At 39.0% G+C, this 16,437-nt stretch overlaps 1 protein-coding gene across 1 annotated transcript; it reads right to left on the bottom strand.

Moving 5' to 3' along the window:
• Positions 1 to 1,403: 1,403 nt before the first annotated feature.
• On the bottom strand, positions 1,404 to 7,742 carry hpxa (hemopexin a; the record flags this gene model as incomplete). Its single annotated transcript, XM_028435872.1, has 8 exons — positions 1,404 to 1,643; positions 3,613 to 3,760; positions 3,845 to 3,972; positions 5,533 to 5,628; positions 6,705 to 6,911; positions 6,982 to 7,135; positions 7,272 to 7,426; positions 7,562 to 7,742. Coding segments are annotated over 8 exons (1,299 nt in total), but the record flags the coding sequence as incomplete, so codon positions are not given.
• Between the last annotated feature and the right edge of the window lie 8,695 nt (positions 7,743 to 16,437).

The following is a 16,437-nucleotide window of genomic DNA, read 5'->3' as shown; positions in this document are numbered from 1 at the left end:
CTGGCCTGGGGAAACAAATCACTGCTGGTGAAGAGCCTCACTTGTTTCCATTCAACACGACATTCAGCAGCAGGCACAGTGGCTGATGTAAGGCATTGTGTGATCCAATGAAGCATTCTGTTGTCAGAAACTTCAGTCATAGCCATGCAGATGACATCATCCAATTGCCTCAGTTTGGAGCCGCACAAATAATGGCCACCTTAAACTTACTGCAAGTAACCACTAAGAATGCGAGCTCATTCACACAATTTCATTCCAACTGACAATTTCTGTACTCCAATCAGTCAGCAGTGTTTTCTAACCATTGTCCTGTAGTGAGCCTTGAGAGACCCACAGGTGCCCCATGTGAAACTGTCCTGATGTACTCAGTCAATTGCGAGAGGTCTTATTGCAAACATTACCACCATTATTTTGCAACTCCAAGCCAAAATAAGAGACTTGGAATCATGGTGTGACCCTCCAGTTTAAAGGTTACAGTTTTATGTTGTTAAATAAATGCAAGTGGGATTTACCATTTTGTGAAGCTGTCAATGGTGCATTTATTTTCTAAACAGACAACTGACAACGTTTTTATTGATTAACTTAATATTTGAAGTTCTAATTTGACTCAGAAGACAGCTCTGATTAATCAGAAGTTTGTCAGAGAACTATCTCTGTCTTGTTTCATCTTTTTAAGTATGAACATCTTGTATTCCTCTCCTGATGCTTTACACACCTGGCAAAGGGAACATTAAAATTCTGTTGACCTCTAAAGTTTTATTTCCAGTTGCAGCAATACCGGAGCTAAGTTTACACAAAGATGAAGAAGACAACAGCATCAAAGTTCCCTGTTGTTGTCTCATATCTCCCTCTGAGTGTGTACCTAAAAAAAAATCACACCTGCTCTTATCTTCTACGGTCTTATTACCGTTTCTCTCTTTAACTTTAAAAACCAGTGCAATTTAACCATCATTGAATATGACAGCAGTGCCCTCTGGTGGCAGATTACAAAGTAATGTGGCAGGACGAGTGCCTAAGCATATGAAACTTAAAATAAATGGTCGTTCAGATCCAGCCTTGCACTAGATTTAAGAAAACTTCCCAGTTAATCGTGTTGAGTAAAGATGTGGTGTAACCTAAAATAAACATAGAAATCCACTTAATCAACCAATTGGATAATTTTTTTATATAGAAGACAAAAAACTGGTCAGCTACTGGTTTGGCACAGTTGTTTTATTCACAGTAGCGTGTCAAATTTGGCTTTTACCTAATCTTTTTTTCTTTACATCGTTGGCAGCTCATGTTGCACAGGGTCACGCCATTTAAATGTAAACCCTATAGGAGAGTATTTATCACGTTGAAGTCACATCCAGCCTGGTGTTGTCTGAGCTGGTGTTTTATCTTGTATGTGAAAAAAAATCCCTTTTTTCCTTCTCAGTGGTCACAGCCAAACAATTCCTGGGAAACTCGGTGCTGCTCAGGCAGGGCCCTGCCAGCCACAAATAGCATAGTGCTGTTATAGCGGTAGTAATTGTTCCCCACAATGACTTTGAGTCCTTCGGGACCGCACATGGCAGCGTTGACCTTGCTAAGGAGGAGAAGCTTGCCCTTGCCAGTTGCAGCTCGAGGGCTGGCCTTCATGTCCACATTGTAGATGTGCTGACCTGAAACAACATAGGAGGGCTATTGATTTGGTTTGCATTTATTAAAATGTAAATACTCTCAGTAAATCATTGAATTTTTTGTAATATGTCATTGAAATTGGTGTAGTTAATAACAATTGTTCACTTTGTAATAAAGGCATGAACTTTGGTTCAGTTTCAGCCAATTGTTTTCCAAAAATTTCCATTGGCAAATGTTTTCTCAACAATTTTCTGACCAGAGATGTTATCAAATTATACTGAGAGCTAACTGTTTTCATTATATCTTCCTTACATTGTTCCTGGAATTTGTAATCAAAAACATTTTCCTTAAAATGTAACCATGACTCGAATGTAATTATAATTTTAAACATCACTTTAAAAATGCTAATTTCCAGAAAAATAACCAGGTGCTCCGGTGTGTTGATTCTTTTCACTACCAAGTCAAATTCCTCGTATTGTTCTAAACTGTACCTGGCCAATAAAGCTGATTCTGATTCTGATTTTGCAAATTGCAGAAAGAACTCTCAACTTTTCATAATTTTACAATTTCTCACAAATATTTCTACAAAAGTTCTGTATATTAAACAAATGGTTACAAAAGCAAGAGTTTTTGAAGTAAAGAAGCTGCAGGTACTGCTATTGAAAACTAGAGCACAATAATGTTCTCTCTTTTTTTCACCTAAAATCTGCGATCCGCTTGAGATCAAACTGGTCCGTATTTGGCCCTTGAACTAAAATGGCTTTGACACCTCTGATTTACATGAAGACACAATAATGTGTATTATCAACCCCAAACAATTTAAAAGCAGGTACAATAACTCTAGATCAGCTTTTTAGTTTGTACTGCTAAATTAATGTTTTGTACTTAATTTATTTTCAAAAATATTTTATTTAGTTTGTTTTGAGAGCAGGGCTCTATCTCATAATTAGAGTATGATAACTGAACCCCAAAACAACTTATTTTCAGCTGAGAATAGTGGTTTTGTGATGTTTTGGTGGCTTGTTCCTTCACAAACCACCACAGTTGGCCCCATTCCTCCCCATAATTACAAATAGAGAGGTATAGTGAGTAGTAAGTAGGTAGTTAGCATAGCATAAATTGTGCTTTGGAGATTTTATAGTATAGACTGGGCACCAGCACCAGGAATTTCTAGCCTTGACGCACATCAGGCATAACCTCAGGGTTTTGGTACTCTTTCTGTTTAAAGTTTATTTTAAATAAATAAATAAAAAATATATTTTTTTGTTATTATGCATGTACTTTTGGATCTAGCAACTTATCTCTATCCTCATAAATTACATTCACCGCCACGTCACCCAAAGGTGTCCAAACACCTGGAGATGTCAGCGCGCGCGGATAGGCTGGAACACGCTTTGTTTGCAGCCTCGAGCGCATGCAGTCAGAACCCCTTCAGAAAAAAGCGAAGTTAAGGTTATTCGCTGTACGACGCGGATGCAGTGCACCGTGCATGTGAGTTAAACGGTTCTCAGTGATTCTCTGCTCCGAGTGAAGAAGTTGGCTCCAATTGTGACTCTTTACACTTGTGCTTTCCTCTCAATTCTCTATTTCTTATACATGCTTCACTCTTTGAAACCTTTTTTTATTAGACTTGTACTGTATAATTAACACCTGTGTTTATCCTTCCTGATTAATCATGGAGAAATGTGTTTCTCCACACCTGCAAAAGTGTGCTGTGGTATCTGCTGCAGATATTCACTTAAAATCGGCTTTAAACGTTGCTTTAGCAAACAAGTGTGTAAAATGTTTACAGAAAAGGGTTAAACTGAGTCAATAACGATGAGAAGTGGAATGAGGGACATTCCTGAAACTAGAAAACGTCTATTGTCTTTTAAAGTTTTTTTTCTCAATCTGTGCAGCGTCTGTTTCATATTTCTCCTGAATGCAGTCATTTCTATGGCCTCTTTCTGGTAGCGGATAGGGTTATGTAAATCGGAAATTCAGTGTAAGCTGTCCCACTGTGATTCCCACCTTTGATAATATGAACATGCTGATGATCCTCGCAGACAAAGGCAGCATCAATGTGACCCTCAATACCCAGCTCCTCTTTCAGGGGTTTGGGATAACCGTCCAGAAGGGTGTGGTTTTCCCCAACTGTGTACGCAAACACGTTGTCATCCTGATTTGAAAAGGAACAAGGCGAGCATGGGATCAGAATAAATGTGTTTCTGTTTGTGCAGTAGCTTCAGCAGCATAAGCATACCTTGATCATGTAAAGATGATCGTCATGTGAGAACACAGCTTCCACATCGCTGTGCAGCTCTTTGAAAGCGTGCTCGATGGTGTCTGCCTTTAGCACACCATCTTTATCTTTTTGGAGGAAATAGTGTCCTGTAGAACAATGAAACCCCATTAGTATGTTAATATTGGAAAGAAAAAAATCATATCAAAATATTTAAGGTGTATTTAGCTGAATTTCTCAGATTTATTATGATGTGATGATAGATATGATGATGTGATAGTGATAATGGTGATGGTAATAGGATAAAATAGGTAATGGTGATGTTTGTAATGATGGTAATGATAATAGTGATAATGATGATGTTGAATAATTAGACTCTCTCAAGGATTTTCGAAACATTGGGCCCAATTTTGAGGAGTGCAGCTTGGGTTGGAGAAATGTTCGCTGATTCCATTTTCTCGCAATAATGTCTCCCTGCAGGGTCTATGCATCTCTGTGCCGTGTAAGTTGCACATCATTCATGTCTACATCCGATGTGCGTGAAGCTTAGTTGGACACGGCAGGGCAATGCCAACAAGTGGCACAAGCATACAATGCACTACCAGCCCTCTGTTCGGTAAAAAAGGTGGATGTTTTAAAATCTGTTTATGCAGGTTGTGCAGTAGATTCACTTTCGTATAAAAGCAAGAAATTTGGCACAGATACTCTCTAAGGCCACTCAAAAAATCAACATGGCGACCATTTTTCAAGATGGATTGCTATTCAATGGTTATTATATAACCAAAAGATGCTTGGATCTGGCCAAACAAGGTGTCTGTGGAAAGGTCAGGTCCACCCAAGTCTGACATGAGCTTGTAAGAGGAGGCAAACTTCCACGGCCTCTCAAGGCCGTGGAAGTTTGGTGTTTTCCTGCACCAGGGGTTGCCTCGGTCAATGGGAGAAAGCAGTATCAAAGTTGCTCCCTCTTGCTCATACTCCTCTGAGATTACCCCTGGTACAGGAAAACACCAAACTTCCGAGGCCTTGAGAGGACCAGACCTTTCAGCTGACACCTTGTTTGACCAGATCTGAGCATTTTTTGGTTATATAATAAACAATAGCAATGGTGGCCATCTTGAAAAATGGCCGCCATATTGAATTTTTGAGTGGCCAATGCCTTTTTCCCAAAATAGTGGCCCTTAGAAAATATCTATATATATTCATGCTTTTATACCAAAGTTAATTTTGTCTGTAATCTGCATCAGACCCTGCCTGCAATGTAAAACGCCTTTCTTGAAGCAAAGTTTTTTTTCAAATTCCTTATCATAGTACATAGTGCACCGTGCTCCACCAACTGGACTGCGCTGCAAAATCTCTATACTACAATTGGTTTTTAGGGTTACGTCTACAACAGTGTATGGTGGCAAAATGGTACTCTGAGAAATCAGGCGATGTGATCAAAACGCTGCGCTTTAGGTGACCAAAATAGGGGCCATTAACCATATCCTGCAATTGGTGCTATATCTGACATTAACCTCCATCTGAATGGAGTTGTGAGTAGATAATGATGTACCATGGACATAAATTGTACAATATACATAAATAAATGAAAAAAACAACATATAGAAAAGATAGCATGAATAAAATGTCAACCAGACGATATAAAGCGACAAAAAAACACACACACAAAAATAAAAGAGCTATCGCAAACTGTCAGTGTTATATCTCACCTCTGAAGGCATACATATGTCCTGCTTGGTCTGATGTGACGGCATCAAGGTGAACGCGGCTGCAGCGCTCTCTCTCTGTGTGATTGCTTCCTTCACCTGATTGGCAAACAAAACTCTTCGTTAAAGAGTAACTAAACCCCTGCTCTCTGCTGACATCTGACGCAGTAAGACACACTCAGTCACAGATCTGCACAGTGACAGCTCTACTGTGCAGGCACACACATTTCCCACGTAAACCTCACAAACGCACACATTTGGAGTTTAGTTACACTTTAAACAGCGTCTCAGGTATTTCACTGATTTTAATTTCAAAACAAGCACAGCTGTGGGATTTAAAGTAAATTCAATGGTTACCTGTCTGCATCAGAAATAATTTTACTGTGTCTTGCTGTTAACTCTAGTCATTCATTTGGTTAATGATTCAGTAAAAATTTTTTGTTAATTAAAAAAGCACAGATTAGGCCTAATGGTTTCATACCAGAAATGTTTCCTGTAATAAAAAAGTTTGGGTTGGTGATAAATGATAAAATCAGTTTAAAAGGTTACATTCAGATTTTCCACTTTAATACTTTTTAATACAAATCGATCATTATAAACGTTCACTTTAATTAAGTGTATTTAGAAAACTGGGGTCATACTTTTAACTTGTATTTCTGGGAGTGGTTACTTCTACAAAGACCCTATTACAATTATAGAGTTAATAAACGAACAACAAATTGTCACTTGCTCTAAAGAAACACAAAATGCACATCAGATGTTAAAAATCAAGACTTTTTTGTTGTGAATATTATGAAGTATTTGTCTCGATCTACCATTGCAACCGATTTAGCTCTTGTGCGATTTGCTGTGCTTTTTTGCACTTGTTTGATGCCATGCATTTAATGCTCAATACTTACAAGATTTTCAGATTACGAATTAATTAAAGTTCTATGACTTTAACACAAGAATTTAAATCAGAAAGCAGACTCAAACAGACCTCAGAACATGTTTTTCCAAGTATTTAAAAAAGCAAGAACGTGTGAATACTGTAGGCCTTGTTGAAGCAGGTTTTTTGTTCTTTCATCAAAACATTGTTTTGCTCAACAATTCTACTTTTTTGACTATTTGAGTCCAAAAAAACTTCACGTGTGTCTGATTTTGAACACTTCAGGAGAGACTGTTTATTCACTTACTGGAGCATCTCATGAAGTAGTCTCTGACATCTTTGGGCTGTTTACCGTGCACCTCGCCAGTCTTCGGATCAAACTTTGAGAACATGTGTCCGTGGAAGCAGTAGTAGTGCTCCATGAAGCGAAAAGCAGATGTGCAGTTTGGCATTGACTCAAACTTCTTCTTCTCCACAGCCTTAGTTTTAACGTTGAAGTGGTAGCTATCGTGTCCTATGGGGACAAACGAATTTCCTCTTTCAACATCCACTGATGTTTCTTAGGTGTACAGAAGTATTCTTACCCTTGAAGAAAATTACTGAGTGTTCATCACACTCTGGCTTGGGACACTCCACAGCTGCATCCAGGTGGTCGGGAATTCCAGGGAAAACCTCAGAGATGTTCTTGGGGTAACCTTCCTCTAACTTGTACTGGTAGTAGCTGTACACCATGTCATCCTGTAATAAAATGACTGCTGAGTGACTCTGACGTTTGTCTAGGATGAATCCTCTCCATCAAAGATGGAAAATGGAAGCCAAGACCATTTTCCATCTTTGACCATCTTACTGCACTTGTACTTGTCCTCAAACATACCAAGATGAAGAAGATGTTGTTATGGGTGGGGTCATCGTCATGATGCATGCGGAAAGCTGCATCTATATGATCCATTTGGTGATGGTTATCCACTTCAGGGAAGGACTTGTTGATCATTTTTGCTTGGCCTCCAAAGCCTTTGAACACGTAGTCACCTGTTTGGAAACAAGCAGCACAGAGGGTGGACCAATTCATATTTTGGAACTATGGGAAAAAGTGTAATAATTTCAAACATGACAGCATGTTCCTTTCATAAACCATATCCAAAATGTCAATGTCCTCAGGTTCACCTTTGAAAAAGTATGGAACTCCCTCTTCATTCAGTGCAACAGCGTCCATTTCAAGGCCGTCACAGGGATCAGGATTATCTGCAGGGTTCGTTTGTATAGGTGAAAGAGCAATGCTTTGTGTTGATTGATGATTATTGTGATCATGTTTCTGATGAGGATCTGGCCTGGTTATGAAGTAAGAAAGACAAAGTTTAATTCAGCAGGCAGTGAATAAACAAATCGGAAATTAGGCAAAAGTGAAAAAAAAAAAAATTAAAATGGAAAACTTTAAAAGTGCATGGTGCATTACTACCAGTATACAAATAATTCTTATTTTTGTCATTGTTCACTCAATAGTACGATATTTTAGAAGCTCTTCCCACAGACATGGCAAAGATTCAGACACAGTAAAACAGGGATGGTTACCACATTTTAGTTCACAGGTCATTAACTAGCTCAAGTGGAACACAAAATGTCCAGAATTCTTTTCATGAAAAAAGGTGCAACTTCATCATTGTTGTGCCTTAGTTGGCATGCTCTGGTGGGCCGGATTTAGAGTTTTATATGAAACAAAAAACATCTACTCAGGAGAATAAAAAGGAATACCGTTAACTAAAATCACCAGAAAATATAAAACTACAGTAAACAATTGTCTATTGAAGCCATATAAGGTCGCTCAATGGGCCCTATTCTTCAGCCTGCACTGAAACGTTTTTTTTATGCGCCTGCATTTATGCCCATATCTCCTGCGCATATTCTCCCATCAAAGCTCCTGACACGCCCACCGTGCATAAAGCGACCCAATGCGTGTAAGTGTTGCTGAAAGCAGTCTGAAGCCATGAAGTAATTTTTTTGGCTGTCCTGAAATCATTTCAACATGATGTTTTCCTAATGCTTGTAAATGTTATAAAAATCTGCGAAAATGATAAAGTACACTTAGTTTAAAACACCTTCATTAAAGAACAATGTAACAGGTTGATTTGATAATATTATTTCAGTGTGTGGATCGGATGCATTTTTCTGTCCAACCCACAGTTAAAATCATTTTTCCCCTTATACTAATGACAGATCAATGTTTGTTTGTGTGTAAAGCGGGATTTTATTAACTTCTTACATTCCTGCATACAAAAATGATGAGCGTGCATTAGTCGTCATCAGTACAGTACCAGTGAGCTTTAAAGTGTGGACAAGTGTGTGTTGTGCTGAAGGTTTGAGGGGGATAATCAGAACCAGAATCACAGGGTGGAAACAAAGAAAGGATTGCCGGCCGCTGGGGGGTGCGTGCGTGCAGCCTCTTGTAAGCGCTTCACTCGCTCCCTAATAGCTTGCGGGGAGGGAGGGAGGACGCAGGGCCGGTTGAGGTGTTAAAATATAAATCAGTCCGAGGCATAGTGTCTGTGATCCTGCAAAGCGTCTGCTTTATTAGTATGCTTTATTTTGACTAGTTGCTATTGTATTTCATCTACAATCCTATTATAATTAGTTACAATGTGAATTAATAACAATTCAATTCTCACTAGTGGAAATTGTCAATTGTTGATATCTACAAATGTTATTACATTAAAGAGATCATAAATACAACTCAAGATATGTAAAATTCTATTCTGACTAGTCAAAATTAAATCACTGATATGTCAGTTAGGGATTGTAACTATCAGCATTAACATGTAATCTGATATGTAGGACAATGCAATTGTTGATATTTTGAATGACAAAATTAATTTCCACTAGAGTCACAATCCTTCTTTGACATGGGCAAGCCCTAATGCAAACTAAAATTGCAACAACAACAAAAAAAGCAAGAAAAGTGCAATTGTTTCTAAGACATTAAAGTACAATTAGGACTATAATAATTCCATACAACATCACCGACTATTTAGAAATATATTTAGGTATTACACAGTGATGAACAGAGCTGAGAGTCTGCGTGTGTTTTGTTTTTGTTTTAATGTGTCTTGTTTTTTATGTTTTAAATTTAAAGTAAACTTACTCATCCATATGTTCCAATGCAGTGGCCAGACAGAGACACAGCATACAGTGCAGCAGCTTCATGATGGTGTGGAGCACTCAGGTCAAGGAGACGTGAAGGAAAAACGTCTCTACTGCTACTGCAACTCGCTTTATTGGTGTCATGGGCGGATTGGCATTGGTTGACAACGAAGCAAGGGGCGGATTGTGTTTACACTGGGTTCAAAACCAACATTGATTAATGTAATCAATAACTTGAAAAATTGTGAAAAATCAGTTCACTATGAAACTTTGCTTTAGTACTGATATCTTATGAGCCTGCTACACTATGTGTTAACGTGCTGCTTTGTGGAATATATTTATTTTGAGTATATTCAGGCAGTCTGCAGAGGAAAATGTAGATTTGTATCTATCTACTATGCTACTCCCACACAATTCCTACATTAAAGCCTTTTTTCAACAATTCTAGAGGCCTTATCCATACATTGGCCTTATAGGTGTTGCTATTGCTGCAGATTGTCAATAATGCATAAACTAACCTTGGGATAACCTTTCCTCATTTTTAAGGGTAAGTAAAAATTTCCAGTTGAAACCAATAGGCCTTCAGATAGATTTAGTTCCAGAAGCTTCAAGCTGGATCAACTGCCTGACCTCATTTCACTCTGTAAAGAATCTAACCTTGTGGACCCTCGAAAATAAATAAAATCTGTTTGAAAGAAGTGTTGCACAAAGTTTGTACAGTAAACATTAACAGAGTCATGTAATACAATGTGTATTAGTAACTTCAGTGTAATATCTGCATCCAGTAAGCTAAATGATGCTACTGCAGAATTGAACATGTAACTGAAGCATGAAACAGTGTAAAAAGTTTCTTTTTTGGACTGAACCAAACAACTGACTAATGACACACTAACCATGATGAATAACACAGTTCCTAGTCAGTGTACTGAAAGGGCTGACTAATTTATGCAATTGTATGAAATAAATTAATCTACGTATAGTCTGAGCAAGTTTTCTTAAAGAATCGCTCTAATCCTGAATTTTCCAATTGGTGATCAATAAAGGATATCTTATCTTAGTTGGTGTCCCTCATCTGACTCTCTATGCAGTATCCCAGTACCTGCAGGAAAGAAACATTCCCACAGCATGATGCTGCTACCACCATGCTCCAAAGTATGGTTGGTGTTAGCAAAGTGATTTACAATTGCTTATTAGACCAGAGAGTTTTGTTGCTCTCGGTCTGTGACTTTTTTACGTGTGTTTTGGCAAACTCCAAATCGGTGCATTTTCGTGAAAGGTGGCCTCCATCTGGTCACGCTAGCATAAAGGCCAGATTGGTCAAGGGTAATTGCAATGGTTGACCTTCTGGGTGCTTCTCTATCTCTGCAGGGGAAAACGGAGCTTCAGCTCAGTGACCAATGTGTTCTTGTTCACCTCTCTTACCTAGGCCTTTCTTTTTAGGTTACTCAGCTTTGTGAATTAAAAAGAAGTTTGAGACATTTACACTTACAAATTTGAAACAAATAAAATAGGAACAGTTATTATCCATCTTTCATTGCAGTAAGACATTAGTACAGTGACTCATTCTGTAGTTTAGTAAATGCTACACACACAATAAACATCTGTATTTTAAATTGTGTCATCTGTCACGTACTTCAGTGAATGTGGTGCATGAACTTGTCATGTTTATCTCAACTCTAATCAGCCCGTGTCACTGTTGACATTGTTTTAACAAATCGAAGATGTGCATAGCAAGGGTTATGTTTGCCCAAACTGCAACGTATGGAGAATGGAACACTAAAATCCAACCACACTGCAGGGTTGTGTGAGGTTAGGTGTTAAATGGACTTGATTTTATATAGTGTTTTATCACCACACTGAAGCAGTCTCAAAGCGCTTTACATATCAGCTCATTCACCCAATCACTCTCACATTCACACACCAGTGGGACAGGACTGCCATGCAAGGCACTTGTCGACCACTGGGAGCAACTTAGGGTTCAGTGTCTTGCCCAAGGACCCTTCGACACAGTCAGGTACGTGCATGCCTATTTTCACTTATATATGTATATGTGTGTGCATTTTAAAACTGCAGAAAACCCACCAATTCTTACTCTCTTACTCAAGAAATGAACTATTCATCACTGCTATTCCTTTTCCATTTGTTAACGTTTGTCATAACACAATGTAAGCCTTACAATTAAAAAATTATTTAAATATTTTTGAAATGTCTACATTTAAATTTCTATGTACTGAAAAACAGGATTTTTACAATGTTAAAAATATGAAAGTCACTGACTCAAATCAGTGTGACTTGGTTTAATGACCAGTAGAGGTCAGTATATCAGTGTGGGGATGTTTTGGAGTTTTTCTTTAATGTACAGTCAATCTGCTTCTTACTATCATTATTGCATTCAGTCTTTTTTTTCTAGTTTCATTGTTTGACCTGGAAAGAAAATAGTATTCTAAAAGATTATGTTTTCTCCTGAATTGAATGTTTTTCAATGACACACTTATCCCTGCATCAGTAAAATGAAATCCTTATTACTCTAAAATAATGGAATAGTGAAAATGAAGTTTACTTTTTTGTTAGAGAGGTTATATCTTTCAACTTTTCCATGGTGTTCCATAGAAGCACATTAGAATGTCAGGAAGCAAAAGGTGAAAAGGTCATTTCTCATGTACCTCTAAGTTTGTTTATGGCTGTGGGAAAATTAAGACAATGTAGTTTAAAGCAGACGTTGTGAAGTTTCAATAAAACAACACCTATATCATCCAGAAGACTTGAAAAGTAGACCAAAATATGAATCTGACTTTCTCACACACCATAATCTAGTCAGAGCTCAGGTCATCTGAACTGGACAGTACTGCCAGTCTGTCACAGGTTCAAAACAAAGACACATTTACACACCATTTTTTCCTTCTGGCAATTTGGAGACTCAAATTGAGCTATGTTTTTCAACTTGCGCTACTCTATATAAATTATTTTCCATTATGTGTATTGTATATTTAATATTTGGAACAAGTGGCTAAGTCAGAGTGTGATGTGCGGTCAGGGAATGCAGGCGAGGCAGTGCCCCACCTCTTTGTTAATTTAACTAAAATTATTTATACTTAGCTTGGCTTAGCATATCTTATATTAACTCATTTTATCTTAGCTTATCGTATCTTATTTGAAATATATAAGCTTTTCTTCAGTTTATAATTTGTATTGTTCATCAGCTGTTATTGCTGTTGGACCAAATTTCTTTTTTGTGGGGCTAATAAAGTGTTTGGTTTCAACAAACCACGTAAGTTACAAGAATTTCAGGAATACTAAAGCAAAATTGGTTTTAAATTCCCAGTTAATTTTGCTTTATGAATTATTAAAGAGCGCTTAAAACAGTAGGCACTAGCATTTAACAAACATCAGGGTTTTGGTTTTCTATGTTGGTAAGGAGGACAGTGGGTACAAGCCAGTCTCTTCCCAAGCCCCGATAAATTCAGAGGGTTGTGTCAGAAAGGGCATCCGACAAAAAACCTACACCAAACTAAACATACAAATCACTCAAAAAACTTCCATACCGGATCGGTTGAGGCACGGAGTAAGAACTCCTACCGTAGGTACTGTTAACCTAGAGGGTAAAAGTGAAAACTGAGCTACTGTTCGTTGAAAAAGGAGAGGAGGCAGGTGTGTTTGTAGGCAGAAAGAGAAGATGAACGGCAAGAGTCTATGACTGAGAGTATGGACTGAAGCAGATGAGGAATTTGGAAATTATGTGTGTTCAGGAGACCAGATGAAAAGGTAGCAAGGCTAGGAGCTTAGGAGCAGGGTTCAAGCTGTTCGTGCATGGCCTGAGACAGTAGGAAGAGAAATGGAGTAGGAGCTATCTTGAAGGAGGAGTTTGCTCCAACGTTTCTGGAGGTGAAAAGAGTGTTTGACAGAGTGATGAGTTTGAAGCTAGAAATTAAAGGTGTTAATGTTGTTAATAGTTGTACGCCACAGATAGGATGTGAGCTAATAGAGAAGGACAAATTCTAGCGTGAGTTAGATGAAGTGATGCTGAGTATCCCCAGAGATGATAAAGTGGACATGGTGCATGTACCGTAAGAGATAATATGGGCAGGTTTGGTATCCAGGATAGAAATGCAGAAGGACAGACGGTAGACTGCAAAAGAGATGGAAATGCCTCTTGTGAGCACCTTCTTCCAGGAGAGGCAAGAACATAGAGTGACCTACAAGAGCGGAGGTTGGAGCAGAAAAGTGGACTACATCTTGCATAGACAATGTGATATGGAGGAGACTAGTGGTAGGTGCAGTGACATGCAGTCAGGGTAGGCAAGGTAGGCAGTGCCTACCCAAGGGTGAATTGATATTTTGATTATTTGTTTTAATTATAATATAATTATAAATTATTTATTTTCCAATTTCCTACAATACCTATAAGTTTGAAAGTGTCAGCATTTTGTGCTTTTCATAACCAACATCGCTAAACATCGCTATTTCCTAACCGCTGTAAGGCAGGAGGAGGCCACACCCCTTCTCAAAGGCACGTTGCTGCTCTGCCTCTGTTCCCATAGCGTGTTTTTATGTGTTTGCGCATGTGCAGTCAGTTCCCCAAGATGACAATCATTTATGTCCAAAGGCAGCTCTCTACGCTGCCTTCGGACGTAACCCCGCTATGCTAAATGCTATATCTAAGTTCACAGTGCATTAGTGAATTGATATCATGTGGTCGCTGGTGCAAAACTTTCTTTTGAGGAAAAAACGACAGCTTTTAAAAGATGGGAGAGAAACACCTGAGCTACCAGACCTTCAGCAAAGGTAAGGTCAGAAAATTGTTCGTATTTTCTACAGTGAATGGTACAAAAGGAAGGATTGGCTTTGTGGATGAGCCTCAATGAGGCTGTTCTGAGTTGTTGTCATTTTCTCCATGTTTCTGTGTTTCCAACACAAACAACGGATGTGCTGCCGTGTCATGAGATATATCTTGTTGGGAGAGTATGGAGGCTATATTAAATAATTGTTTATGTTTCTTTAATCATGTTTTACGACGTTGATTTTGTTAGATGGCTAAATACTTGCTCATGTGGATCTTGTTGGGTTTTTTCTTTATTGTGAATTTTATATTTTGATAAGCGCATTGAGATGACTTTGTTGTAAATTGTGCTATACAAATAAAGTTGAATTGAATTGAATTAACACTTGCCAGCGGAAACATATGAGATTGTCATTGGTGTTGACATTGGTGGTCTCGATTTGGAACGCCCTGCCTACCCAACCCTAGTGCTCATGGCACATCACTGGTTAGGTCAGAGTGTAGGTGGTGGTGTGTAGGATGAGTCGGACAAAGACAGAGCAGAGAGTGTGGTGTTGTTTTCAGTAAGGAGTTGAGACAGGCTCTGGGTGGTCAGGAGGTACTTCCAGATGACTGGACAACTACAGCTAATGTGATCAGGGAGACAGGTAGGATAGATGTAAATGTCTCATCTGGAAGGAAAGTAGATAAGGAGACTTGGTGGTGGAATAAGGAAGTGCAGGAGTGCATACAGAGATAGATGTTAGCTAAGAAGAAGTGGGGCACTGATTGGACTAAAGAGAGTATCAGAAGATACCGGTGAAGGTGAAGATAGACGTGGCAAAGGTCAAACAAAGGGAACATAATAACTTTTATGCTTGGTTGGATAGTAAAAAAGGAGTGACTGATTTCAACAGGTTGGCGAGGCAGAGAGAACAAAATGGAAAGGACACACATCAGGTTAGGCTGATTAAGGATAGAGTTGGAAATGTGTTGATAGAGGCCCTAAGTATAATGGGAAGATGGAAAAAATATTTTGAAGAGCTGATGAATGAGGAAAACGAGAGAATGAAGAGTAGAAGAGGTCACCTTTTTTGTGGAGCAGTAAGTAACACAGATTAGTATGGCAGATGTGAGGCAGACATTGAAGAGGATGTGGAGTGGAAAGGCAGTTGGTCCTGATGATATACCTGTGGAGATATGGAAGTGTGTAAGAGAGGTGGCAGTAGTTTTTTGACAAGGTTGTTCAACAGATTATTAGACAGTGAGTGGATACCTGAAGAATGTAGGAGAAATGTGCTAGTACAAGGGAGACGGGCAGAGTTGCTGCTCTGAACCAATCGCAGTGCCGCATTTTCATGTTGCAGAAAAACAAACGAACATCCCTACACACATGGAAAAATGTCGTTGATTTAGAAATACTTCACTATATAAACTCTAGCAAGTATAGCAGCATCGTATATGATTTGCAGTCTGAAAGTTGTGAGAGGTAGGGGTTGGACAGACTTGTTGACTCGTCGACTTTAGTGTTGTCTCGCGACTCTGTCTACGTGTTGTCTCGCGACTCTGTCCACGTGATGTGGAATCCCTGACTTTTGCCCAAGATGGCGGTGCAACACAGCAAACTAGGGTCCTAATACCCCTGCATGGCAAGTCAGCACAACATCAAGTGTTTCTCGCTCCTTCCTTGTTTGTGTTCAAACTGAAGCTGGTAGGCAGATACTACGGTTAATATACATGCTAACGTTAGCTGTAGTGGAAAACATCAGCAGCGCAGGACGGAGGCTCCGTTAGCGGGGGAAGACCGCTGTTGCGACAGTTCCCACCATTGCGGCTTCTCGGCGGACATTTGGATTTTGGCACAACACCGGTTTCGGTGAAGGAAGTTGAAGCTACCGTAAAAACAGCCCAAACAAAGTCTAAACGCCTCGAGGTTTAACAGTTACCGCAGACTCACGGTAGGCAAAGCAGCAGTGTTCCTGGGTTTACTTAATAAAGTCGACCTTTAAAATTATGAAGTTGTTCAACCCCAGTGAGAGGTGGAACTAAAGCGGGCAGTTTCAATACCACAAACCTGATTAAATATTTGAGAAAAAAACACCCAACAGAGCGCCAAGAGTTTGAGGCTGCGGCAGCTGCGTGCAAGAGGAAG

The sequence above is a fragment of the Gouania willdenowi genome, chromosome 21 (genome assembly GCF_900634775.1).
Source record: "Gouania willdenowi chromosome 21, fGouWil2.1, whole genome shotgun sequence".
Classification (NCBI taxonomy): domain Eukaryota; kingdom Metazoa; phylum Chordata; class Actinopteri; order Blenniiformes; family Gobiesocidae; genus Gouania; species Gouania willdenowi.
The sequence above is the reverse complement of the archived record's forward strand: the minus strand, read 5'-3'. Positions and strand labels throughout refer to the sequence as shown.